The sequence below is a fragment of the Triturus cristatus genome, chromosome 3_1, assembly GCF_964204655.1.
Source record: "Triturus cristatus chromosome 3_1, aTriCri1.1, whole genome shotgun sequence".
NCBI classification, from domain to species: domain Eukaryota; kingdom Metazoa; phylum Chordata; class Amphibia; order Caudata; family Salamandridae; genus Triturus; species Triturus cristatus.
Window position 1 is genome coordinate 1,181,662,242 of NC_140583.1, and position 12,380 is coordinate 1,181,674,621.

Sequence of the window (12,380 nt, forward strand, 5' to 3'; positions counted from 1 at the left end):
TGCCCAGGCATGAGCTGAGCCCTTCTGCAGCCTTCGGAATCTCTTATCCGGGGTTGTCAGTGGTGCAGCCTGACCATATACTCTTAAGTGCATTATATCTTAAACTGTTAATGCTCACTTTGGACTGGCTGCACGGAAATATGTCGTGTCTGGTGTCAAACACCTTGGAATCATACCCCCACATCAGTTCTTGATGTGAGGATATGATCCCACCCTTCTAGAGGGAGAGACATGGCAGTACTGGTTTACCCAGTAGAAATCTAATGGAGCCCTGGCATCACCAAATGGATGCTGCAGCCACAGACACGGGTCTGGCCTCTTGCTGCTGACCGAAACTCCGGCAGGGGAGGCCTGGACAATAGGTTTCCTGTCACAGGGAGGTGTAACCACCTCCCAGACAGGCTTATGTGTATTGGGGCTGGGTGGGAGCCTTCTCTGAGTGCTTTGAAGTCCTGCACTGGGGGCACATTTGGTGTCCCTGTGCATAGTCCAGCTCAAACCGGTTCAGGGGCTTCCAGCCCCTGCTCTGGCGTGAAACTGGACACAGGAAATGGGTGTAGCCACCCCTCTTTCCAAACCCTCCCATCGGTGGTTCCCCAGAGCTAGTCCAACCCCTTCCTTAGGTATAAGTAAGGAACCTCTGTAACCAGAATTTTAGATACCCCTGAACGAAACTCTGAAGCTGAATCCTGGAACTTCAACGCTCTACTCAAGACTAGGGGACTGAATAAATCTCCCTTGGGGTCAAGGAGTGACTCCCCTGCTTGGCAAGCACCAACGAAGCAATTTGCCGGTCTGCATTTCCGAAGCTCCAGCCGGACTCCGAAGTATTTGCAGCTGAGGAAGAGGATTTCCAGACGTCTCAGAGGGTGACCTGAGCAAAGCTGATACCCGCAGCCCTCGTGAGTAGCGTGGAACCGGAACTCCTGGTCACCGTGCACTTTTGCAAGTGCATTGACTTCTCGACGTCTCCTGAAGTCTTGCTTGGGCTGACTTGAAGCTCCCACCTCGAGCACTGAATCCACCGAAGATTGTAGCCTGGTCACTCAGAGTGACCCGTGGGCCGCCATTTTGTGTTTTGTCTCGAGGTCCCTTCGCGATCCCTTTTCCGTTGACTGGTGGGTCCCTGAGGGGGTAACTTTGAATTTCCTTGGGCTTTCCTGGTTGCTCCAGACGTGCCCCGACTCCCTATCAAGTGGTGAGTCCCACAGACCTTGCTGGTGTGCACCGAAGCATCTTTCTCGTTTCTGCGTGGGTTGCTGTTGCCAAGGCTTGTTGTGGTCAATCCGGGCACCGACGCTGCAGCACTCGACATCCTTCATGGGACAGCTCGAATCCAGCTCCTGTTCGTCCTCGACGCCTCCTGGTCCTCGTGGCTGAAGAGTCAACCTTCACCTTCACCTGAAATCACCTGAAATCACCCGACATCGGTGGGCATCTGCCTATCGTCTTCCTGGTCACTGGCTAGTGACCCAGACTCTGTCCCCTCTGCTTTCAGGTTCTTCTCATCTTCGATCCAGGCTTGGATCTCTTTGGACACTTTGCAGCAGCACTTCTTCGCCAGGTCCCATTGAAATCGACGACGCAACCCAACACCATTTGACAGCTATGCACCCAGCTTCCCTGGGTGAGGTGACACGAGTACTCCGATGCTCCCGTGGGTGTTGACCCTAGAACTTCCTAAGTCCCAAAGGGTTTGGTTCTGACTCACTTGTAAGTGTCCCTAATCTTTAAAAATTGAACCGCGACTTTCCCCATAGAAGCTAATGGGAGCTTGCGGCTGTTTTCACTCACTGCACACGGCCCCCGTAGGTCCCCTGTGTCACTACCTTGGGTGGTTCCTTGGGGTGCCAGCGATTCACCAGGCTCTAGGCCTAGTGTCTAGTTAAGTTGTGGTTCTTATACCACTATTTTAGTATATGGTTTGGCTCGCCCCTAGGGCCTGACGTGTATCTGTGCTATTTTACTGTCCTATTTGTAGTGTAACTTATGTGTTTTGACCTCTAGCCTCATAAAGAGTCTAGGAGGGTGTGTTTAGAAATAAATACATATATTTTATATATACCTGGTGTGGTTGTTTTTCATTTAGGCACTCCAGAGATTATAGACTGGTAAAACAAGCTGCTTTACATTCCTTCAAGACTTAGCCTGAAGGCTGCTCTCCATAGCTACCACTAGGATAGCTTTCAATAAAGGTTGATCTTCCGGTAGTAAATGCAACACATTTTAACTCCCGTTTTCCAGAAACTCTAGCCTTAATCTCTGAGGAGAAGATGAATGTTTTCTCGGGCATAATTATTTTAAGTCTAGCTGGGTTTAACAGAAGAGCTTGTCATGAAAAGGTTTAATCATCTGTCTCGATCTCCCGGGCGTTTCCACAGTGAAATGACAGATGTCTGGTCTTACAAAAAAATTACACCCTTCAACAGAGCCTTCTCAAGTACAGCCTGTCTGAGAAGGTAGTTCCCGAAACACCCATAATAGCACTGGTTCCCCAAGCCCCCCCCCCCCTCTTGTGTAAATTGTTTTTGCGTAAAAGTAATCTGTGAGCTCTCTGTATCTCTTGCTCCCAATTTCAGCCTTCCAGCTCGGGGAAGGCTTTCTTGAATAGCTGGATTATATATTTCTTTGCATCGTTCCCTTCCAAGCCTTCGGCCTCGCCCAGAATTCTAAGGTTATTACGCCGCAGCCTGTTATCAAGTTCCTTCAGTTTTCATTGGATGTCAACTAACTGTGACTAATGTGCCACAACTGTGTCCTTGTTAACTCTAATAGAAGAAATGTTCTGCCATCTCAGTCTCTGCAGCTGTGACCGTTAGGGGAATATATCTCCTTTCCCTCTGCCTACTTTTAGATCCTTTTACGTTATGGGGTAAACCACCTCTAGTTCTTGCAGTGAGACCTTGCCCTATGACACCACCTTCACCTCCAGTTTCTTGTCTATCAACTGGGCGCAGAACAACTATCAATACTAGTACCTGTGCAGTTTTTAATCCCTTCTCTATCTTGCTGCTTCTCCACGGGCCCTCTGACACCCTTTCACTAACCTCTATACAATCTTTGCTGGCTGCCTTTGATCCAACAGATGAGAGAGAGGGGGGCTCGCCCTGGTGCTAGTGAAGGAAAGCTAAAAATTCTCTGTGACCCAAGAAGCCTCGGACCCCTCCTCATTCTCCGCGAGGGCGTCTGCTGAAATGGCATCACCAAATCCTCTATTCGAATTTCCTTGACAGTAGCTACACTCATGCCTGGAGGAGAGCATCGGGGTGGACCCTCCTTCTCCTTTACTTTATTTAGCATTAGTTGCCCTGGTACTTCAGTAGGATTTTTTAAAAAGTCCAATAGAGATCCCACATCTTCCGAGCTACCCGAGCTGCCTTTGCTTTCTTCCTTTTCCTTGCCGATGCTGGGATTCCCTGCAGCAGTGCTCTGCTGTATACTGTGCTTACCTCGCCCTACGCTGCCTCCGGTTTCATTGCCACCCTAGGTTCTTGGTAGGCCCACGTTTTTTTGCCCAATTGCTTTGATCACTGTATGCTAAGGTTACCTCCTCCTTCAATCAATCAATCAATCATTGTATTTATAAAGCGCACTACTTACCCGTGAGGGTCTCAAGGCGCTGAGGGGAGGGGGTGCTGCTACTGCTCGACGAGCCAGGTCTTGAGGAGTTTTCTGAAGGTGAGCAGGTCTTTGGTCTGCCGTAGGTGGGTGGGGAGGGTGTTCCAGGTCTTGGTGGCGAGGAAGGAGAAAGATCTGCCGCCGGCGGTTGTTCGTTGGATGCGGGGGACAGCGACGAGGGCGAGGCTGGCGGACCGGAGCTGGCGGGTGGGGGTGTAGAAACTGAGTCGGCCGTTGAGGTAGGCTGGTCCAGTGTTGTGGAGGGCTTTGTGTGCATGGGTGAGTAGCTTGAAGGTGATCCTCTGTTCGACGGGGAGCCAGTGTAGATCTCTCAGGTGGGGGGTGATGTGGCTGCGGCGAGGGACGTTGAGGATCAGTCGAGCGGAGGCGTTTTGGATGCGTTGCAGTCGTCGCAGGTGTTTGGCCGAGATACCTGCATAGAGTGCGTTGCCGTAGTCCAGCCTGCTGCTGACGAGGGCCTGGGTCACAGTTCTTCTTGTTTCGATGGGGATCCATTTGTAGATCCTACGGAGCATGCGGAGGGTGTTGTAGCAGGAGAAGTAGACGGAGTTGACCTGCTTTGACATGGAGAGGGAGGAATGGAGGATGATTCCCAGGTTGTGTGCGTGGTCGGTGGGTGTCGGTGCTGTTCCTAGCGTGGTTGGCCACCAGGAGTCATCCCAGGATGAGGGGGTGGATCCGAGGATGAGGACCTCCGTCTTGCCCGAGTTCAGCTTCAGTCGGCTGCTCCTCATCCATTCGGTGACGGTCTTCATTCCCTCGTGGAGGTTGGTTTTTGGCGGTGTGCGGGTCCTTGGTGAGTGAGAGGATCAGCTGGGTGTCGTCGGCGTAGGAGATGATGTTGAGATCGTGTTGGCGGGCGACGTGGGCTAGGGGGCCATGTAGACGTTGAACAGTGTCGGGCTGATGGAAGAGCCCTGGGGTACGCCGCAGATGATGTTGGTGGCTTCGGAGCGGAAGGGGGGGGGGGAGGCGGACGCTCTGGGTTCTCCCGGAGAGGAAGAATGTGGTCCAGTCAAGGGCCTTCTCTTGGATTCCGGCATCTTGGAGGCGTGTCTTTAGTGTGCGGTGGCAGACCGTGTCGAAAGCAGCTGACAGGTCCAGGAGGATGAGGGCTGATGTCTAGTTGAATCCTAATGTCGTCTGTGGCGGCGATGTGGGCTGTCACGGTGCTGTGGTTTCTTCGGAACCCGGACTGGGATGGATCTAGGATGTTGTTGTCCTCGAGGGTAGCGGGTCAGTTACGTGTTGATGACTTTCTCGATGACCTTCGCCGGGAACGGGAGCAGGGAGATGGGCCGGAAGGTCTTGAGGTCCTTGGGGTCCGCCTTGGGTTTCTTGAGAAGGGCTTTGATCTCGGCGTGCTTCCAGCTTTCCGGAAATGTGGCTGTCTCGAGGGAGATATTGATTACTTTCTGATGTTTGGGTGCGATGGCTGCATCTGCTTTGTTGAATATGTGGTGTGGGCAAGGGTCTGACTGATCCTGAGTGGATGGAGTTCATGATCTTGGTTGTTTCGTTGTCATTGACGTTGGTCCAGGAGGTCAGGTGGTTGATGCGGGTGGTGTTCGCCGGGGGGGTGGGGTCTGGCGCTGTCGGGGCGGTCGTGGGGTTGAAGCTGTCATGGATGTCAGCGATCTTGCGGTGGAAGAAGGTGGCCAGTGAGTTGCACAGTTCTTGTGAGGGCGGGATGTCGTTGGCGCTGGGGTTGGAGAGTTCCTTGACGATGCTGTAGAGTTCTTTGCTGTCGTGTGCGTTGTTGTCCATGTGGGCTTTGAAGGACTATCTCTTGGCTGATCTGATGAGGTGGTGATGTCTGCGGGTGGCGTCCTTGTGGGCTGCGTAGCTGTCCGATGTTCGTTCGTGGAGCCATTTCTTCTCCAGTTTCCGGCATGTTAGTTCTAACAGATGGAGAATCCAGGTGTCCTGTGGACACTGACACCTTGGATCTACAAAGAAACAAAAGGATGGTGCAGACTTGCCTTGGGTCACTGGGTTTGGCAGAATTCATCCAGTATTTTCATTCACTTCTACTTCAAGCCTGCATTAACATTCCAAGTGAAGCAAACCTCCTCACACCAGGTCTTCTACCCATTCATTTTAATAAAATACAGTGTTTGGTGCCTGCAGAAAGAGATGATGCACACAGCATTTTGGGAAGAAGTGGCATTGACCTCTTTGCTCTACTTGACCAAGTCATGTCTTCGGTTCTCTTCTCTAAAGGTACACCTTGCAGCAACGGAGTTCTTCACCAACCTCCTTGTTAGAGTTTCTGTCATTAAGAATTGCCTAGCAGCGTTGAAAAGGTGTTTTTCTCCTGTTAGAGGATCTTACCCTCCCTGGTTAATGGGTATGGTACTTTCTAAGCACATAGTTCCTCCCTTTGAGCCCAGAAACAAGTCTTTACAGCCTTTAACATGAAAAACAACTTTCCTGGTAACAACCACCTCAGCATGCAGGGTAGGGAAATCCAACCCATAGGCTGCCTGTGAGCCGTGTGGAGTTTTCTGGAAAAACAAAGAGGTTATGATAGCGCATCCGGCTTTTCTCCTTGGGTGCGGTCAGATTTGCATCTAAACCATACCATTACTAATCTTGATTTCATTCAGGCCCTTTTGTATAATGCAGTGTGTTTTCTTTACAATGTTGTAGTGTTGAATTTTTCTGTGGATAAGACCTAAGTCTGAAAATGAAACCTCTGTTGACTGCAGGCCCGTTCACAGAAGTTTAGCCATGGCAAAACAACCTATCCATTTAAAAAAAGGTCACGCTTCCTTTAGATATCTATGTGGATAGAAACACATTTTCTTTCCTTTCTTAGGGGATGGGCTTGCTATACTTTTCATTGCCGTAAACTATTAATGAAGAACCGCTGGTTGAGAGGAAAATGTCAATCCTCCAGGGGAATCTTCTTTGAAGTCATGAACAAGTAATCCTCTTCCCAAAGGTAAATGATCTGGGAATGTGTTGATCTTCACAAGATCCCCATCAAAGTTCTAGCTAACCCAGCTTCCACTGGTAGAGCATGATGGAGGAATGTGATATCTTAAAGGCGCACAGCAGGTTTTCTATCCCTCGGAAGCTGCAGCCTACCGACCTGCATTGCCTGAATTCCACTAAAATATACCTTTAAAAAAGTTCTTTGAAAGAGTTTTTTCTGGACACTACTTAATTAGTAAAACCACGTTTCAATAATGTTTGGCTGTTTTACTCAAAGAACAAAAACAGAATTTGGCCATTATAGCTTGCAGATAAGTACCCAAATGTAGTCTATATTTTTTCAAATTGAGTTTTTATCTAAAGCAATTTTATCTTACAAATCGTGTTGTATATTAAAGTGTTCTTTGATTCTGCCTGTGGGTAGGTATATTTTATCTCTTAAGACTTTAATGAAGATTGCCCTAGAGAGGAAAGTATTCGACTTTTCCTTCTGTTATTTCGTAAGGCATTTGGACAGGTTATGCTTCAGAGTAATTGTCTGAAATTGCGCATTGCTTCAATCCCCATATCAACAGATCTCTACTGTGATGTATGTTACAGCTTCTTATTTATTTTTAAGTACCCAGTTATGAATTCGTGTTCCATTTCTACTCTCTTCTTTGTGCAGCTGTGACGTCTTCCGTTAAGCAGGCTCTCCAGGACTCCTTGGTGCAGATTTTGCAGCCGAAAAGGCGTGTTGATGTGCTGCGGGATGTACTGGAATCCCAGAGAAGTCACCGGCCTTACGTTGTCACATTTTGTGGCGTTAATGGTGTTGGAAAATCAACTAACCTAGCTAAGGTAAATACAATTTGGTATACCAAAAGCAGAAATTGATAGCATGCACTCCTGCAAACTTCCTATGCATTCCTTACTGTGATTAAAGTAAATATATTACAGGGTTTCCTTTAAAGTTGGTAAAGGAAAGACGCTCTAATTTTAAAACTGTGCACCGTGTTTGGGAGTCATTTAAAGCAGAGGTGGCTCCAACATAGGGGCGTTTGGGCGTCACCCCACTGCTTTCTCGCAGTGCGGGGAGCAGAAACATAAAATGGTAAAACTTTAGTAGTATAATACTTTATTCGATAGCAAGGTATCATAAAAGTAAGTACAATACAACATAGATCAAGTTAGATTTAGTAAATACAATTTCATCATAAATTGATAAACTACCATTTTATGTTTCTGCTTCTCGCACTGCGCGAAAGCCGAAGTGCCTGGTTAGGGGCGGGCGGGTGGGCTGTCCTGCTCGAGGGCAGGGGGGAGTGGCTTACCCACTGTTATGGGTACTGACTCTCTGGTCGGCCCTGGAGCCGACCAAACAGTCAGTACCCACAACAGTGGGTGAGCTACTCACCCCTGCCCTCGACCATGACCGCCCACTCTCCCCTTTTCTCTACGCATAGAAAATGTCCCGACTGGGGCGCTCTCCTGCTGCGCCTACCAATCACAACGCTGCCATTGCAGCGTTGTGATTGGCTTGCGTAGGGGAGGGAAGCTGCCTGTTCCTGCAGGAGGAAGTTGGAACACGCGGGAGTGCGAGGCGCTAGCTGTACCATTGCACTGTGACCCGATCGGCTTAGCCAGGAGAGGAGGTGCCGGTGGTACGGTAACGGCTGTAAGGTCTGTTTCATTTTTTTATATTCCCCCGCGTCCCCACCCCCTCCCGTGAGCTTGCCGGCCGCCGCTGACTCCCACACATCAGGTACCTTAAAATAAGTTAACGGAAAACAGTACTTAAGCCAACTGTTCTAAGGAATATGTGGATTTGAAAATGCACTGACTTAGTTCGGAAAAGGTGCGATCCTTTTTGCTCTAATATTGCACTGATCTTTTGCAACAAGATGATTTTCTAAATCATTCCCCCCTAAAGGGTGTGTGATTACGCTTTGCAGAGTGAATGAAAAAACCTCGCTGGCAGATATAACTTGTATTGTAATAAAACGCTGCTTACAGCATTTCTGTCCTCTGCATCTCCCTGCTGTACATCTCCCTACATTTCAATCGACCCTCTGTGTCCCTAACCGACTCTTCACCTCTAGAACCCTTGGCACCGCCCCCCCCTTCGCTGGTCGATCGGGGCCTTTATTGCACACATCACCATTGCTTCCTAAACTGCTGAACCCGAGGCAGTCATGAATATTCAAGCAGTGGGTGTGCTCAAGTTGTGGTTTATTTCATGTGTCGGCGTTCTTTTGTTGACCTCAGAAGGTTAGCAGGATGGGTTGGCCCTGCTAGACTGATATCGTGACTCGCACTTTAAAAGCAGATCGCTTCAGGCAGTGCATTAGCCTACTGAGCTACCTTATCAGAAAGGACCCAGAGTCCAGACCCCTGTATTGATTGATAGCCGTACCCCAGACCTTGGATGCCATTCTCCACGCAGACCACTCCCTCCAGCCCACTGACCACCACTTGCACGACGCACTAGGGATTACTGTCCATGCCACGCGCCTCGAGGCACCCACGGCTGCCCGTGAGCGCTAGTTTAGCAGAGTGGGAGTCATCAGCCCGAGGGCAACGGAGCAGGAGGGGGTGCGGTAGGCTGCATCGCGAGCCACAGGTCCTGGACACAGAGCCTTGAAGCTCAGGTCAGGGTTCTCAGTAAACGAGTACCCACCCCAAAGACCGGCCCTGGGACAGCGCCTAGAGGCGCAAACCAATGTCTAGGAGGGGAGGGCAGGAATAGTTTGTAGTGCCTAATACTGGTATTTGCCCAGTATTTTCAGGAGAGAGTGAGAGGAGAGAGAGAGGGGAGAGACACAGAGGGATGGGATAGAGAGAAATACAGAGTCTAGATAGAGAACCTGAATGTGCCTCACAACAGTAAGGGAGGAGAAAGTGGCTGTGAATAAGGTGAAAGCTCTAACAAGCATTTACAATGCAATGGTCTCGGCATTGTTAAAGTTAGAGCTATTGGCATTGCTCATGACATTATTTTTGTTTATGTTTTTGTTTTTAAAACATTTAAAGAAACAGAATTGTTATTTACAATGTCAATAGCTTAATCACTCTCAAATGCGAGACCTATTGCATTTTCACCCACACACAGAGCCACACACACAAAGCCACCCACACACACAGAGCCACTCACATAGAGCAACCCACACACAAATAGAGCCACCCACAGAGCCACCTACACGCACACACACAGTTACCCACACACAGACAGAGCCACCACGCATAGAGCCACCTACAAAAAAAGGCTCACACACAGAGCCACACACACACAGCCACCCACACATAGAGCCACCCACACAGAGCCACCCCCATGCACACAGAGCCACCCCCATGCACACAGAGCCACCCCCACGCACACAGAGCCACCCCCACACACACAGAGCCACCCCCACACACACAGAGCCACCCCCACACACACAGAGCCACCCCCACACACACAGAGCCACCCCCACTCACACAGAGCCACCCACCCACACAGAGCCACACACAGAGCCCCACACACACACGCAGCCACACACACAGAGCCACACACAGAGCCACACACACACACAGCCACACACACAGAGCCACACATACATACACAGAGCCACATACACACAGCCACACACACACACATTGACTCTGTAAATATTTAATATGTATTTGTGTAACCTTAATCTCTTTAACTTCTCTAAATATGTAATCTGTAATGAATATGTAATTTAAAAATATGTAACTCTTGTCATGAGTACCGTAGTAGCTATACATATTGTCACCTATTACTCAGAATTTCAAATGTAACGCTCTTTGCTCTATTGTAAAGCGTTGGGACACCTTTGGGTAATGTCAGCGCTGTGTAAAAACGCATAATTAAATGGCAGTCCCAGATCTTTAAAAAAATTCACTTAATTTCATCCATTTGAGCTAAAAGACCTAAAAAACAATCAATCGAAATAGAAAAGTACTAGAATGGAGCATTGCGTCCATGGTATCGAGGAGGAATCTGCTCCTATCATCAAGCCCCACGTTATGAAGCATAGCGGCAAGAGAAGTAGCGATAACCCCTGTTATCGCTACTTTCCTTACGCCTGCTTCAGGACTAACTTAGCCATGATATCCTATGGAAGGTGGATATCATGGCTAAGTATGTGAGGCCCTTTCATCAAGCTAACGCCAAACTTCGTGAGATCTCACGTTTGGCAGTTAGCGCTAGGATTTTTATCGCTTTTGAGATAAGCGTTGCTAATAGCACGCTATCTCAGCGATAATAATCCACGTTAGCCGGCGATAATTATCCTAGCGCTAAGTGCGCTTAGCGATAATTATCACTGGTTGTTGCTGATATGCACACACATGTTTATTAAAATGGCGCTATGTGTTTATTTTGGAGCAATGTTCGTAAGTGTGGCATCTAAGGGGCATATTATCAAGGACGGCGTTAAAATTATCTGCCGCTAAAAGCGGCGATAATGGGCTTGATAATATGCGCAGAGAATTCCAATAGAAGTCCATGTTCTGGTGTGAACATGGGCTTCTATTGGAATTCTCAAGGACATATTATCAAGCCCATTATCGCCGCTTTAGCGGCAGTTTCCTGCTGCTAAAGCGGCGATAATTTTAACGCCGTCCTTGATAATATGCCCCCAAGGGGAATATTATCAAGGACGGCGTTAAAATTATCGCTGGTTTAGCGGCAAAGCGGCAATAATGGGCTTGATAATATGCCCTGCAGAATTCCAATAGAAGCCCATGTTGACACCAGAACATGGACTTCTATTGGAATTCTCAAGGGCATATTATCAAGCCCATCATCGCTGCTTTAGCGGCAGTTTTCTGCCGCTAAACCGGCAATAATTTTTAACGCCGTTCTTGATAATATGCCCCCGTGTATTTAATTTGTTAAAAAAATTTTAAAACTCGGGGTTAAAGCTGCAGTTTAAAGTCACACGTGGGTTGTGTCACCTACAGCGGACCGGTGTGAAATACCATAGGCCCTGGAACGTATGCGTTTTTACACATTAAACACTGAGCTCAGGACGTTATGCCACATCTTGCCCTCTCCTCTGGTTGTAAGGTTGGGCTTGTGGGTGCGTCGTTGTGTGAAGTGTAGGGTTAGGCTGCCGCTGTACCTAGATGATTGATTGGTTGCGTAAAACGTGAATGTAGTGCCATGAAGATGCGTGGGAGAGCTCACCTGCAGGGACCATAAACTGAGGCAGGGGGCGCCACAACCTAACTGTCGGGGCTGTTACTAATGTGCAAAGAGTGCTGGGTTGACGAATTCTTTTCACTACACAAACAACATTTACTGCCTGCATAGGGGGCAGCCTTATGGTTACACAATGCACTATACAAACAGCATAAAAACTTCACAGCAAATGCACTCGATTCTACCACATGTTACGATAGTGAACCGATCCGTGATGCGCTTTCGAAAGTCCCATCACGTGACCTTATTATATTGTTTGGCCAGTAGAAGTTGTTTTTTTTAAGGATCGTTGAATGCACTTAAACATCTCACCGAACAGGTTATTGTACAATGTTTATTTTTCGCATAGCTGTACTTACAGGCTGCTCTTGATTAATGCTGGCATTGTGGTATTTTTTTTTTATTCTTCCACCCGAGATCCGTGTGGAATTTGGCAGGGGGGCAGGGGTACGGCGCACGCGCCGGGGAAAGAGGAACAAACAGGGAACGAGCACGTCTCCCATCGACTGGCCTGTTTCTCTTTTACAGTGTTCTGTTTGTGGCGTTATATATATGTATATATATCTAAAAGACATTTTAGATCAGATCCCTAGGATAAGAAAATCTCAGAATC

The 12,380-nt window shown here is 48.4% G+C and overlaps 1 protein-coding gene across 2 annotated transcripts in view; it reads left to right on the forward strand.

Annotated features, from left to right (window-relative positions):
- Window positions 1–12,380, forward strand: part of SRPRA (SRP receptor subunit alpha) — a 1,746,362-nt gene that overhangs the window by 921,716 nt on the left and 812,266 nt on the right. For both annotated transcript variants that reach the window (XM_085646110.1, XM_085646111.1), the window contains one exon: window positions 7,247–7,419. In XM_085646110.1, the coding sequence (XP_085502236.1) occupies window positions 7,247–7,419 (173 nt within the window). The remainder of the gene's footprint in view (window positions 1–7,246; window positions 7,420–12,380) is intronic.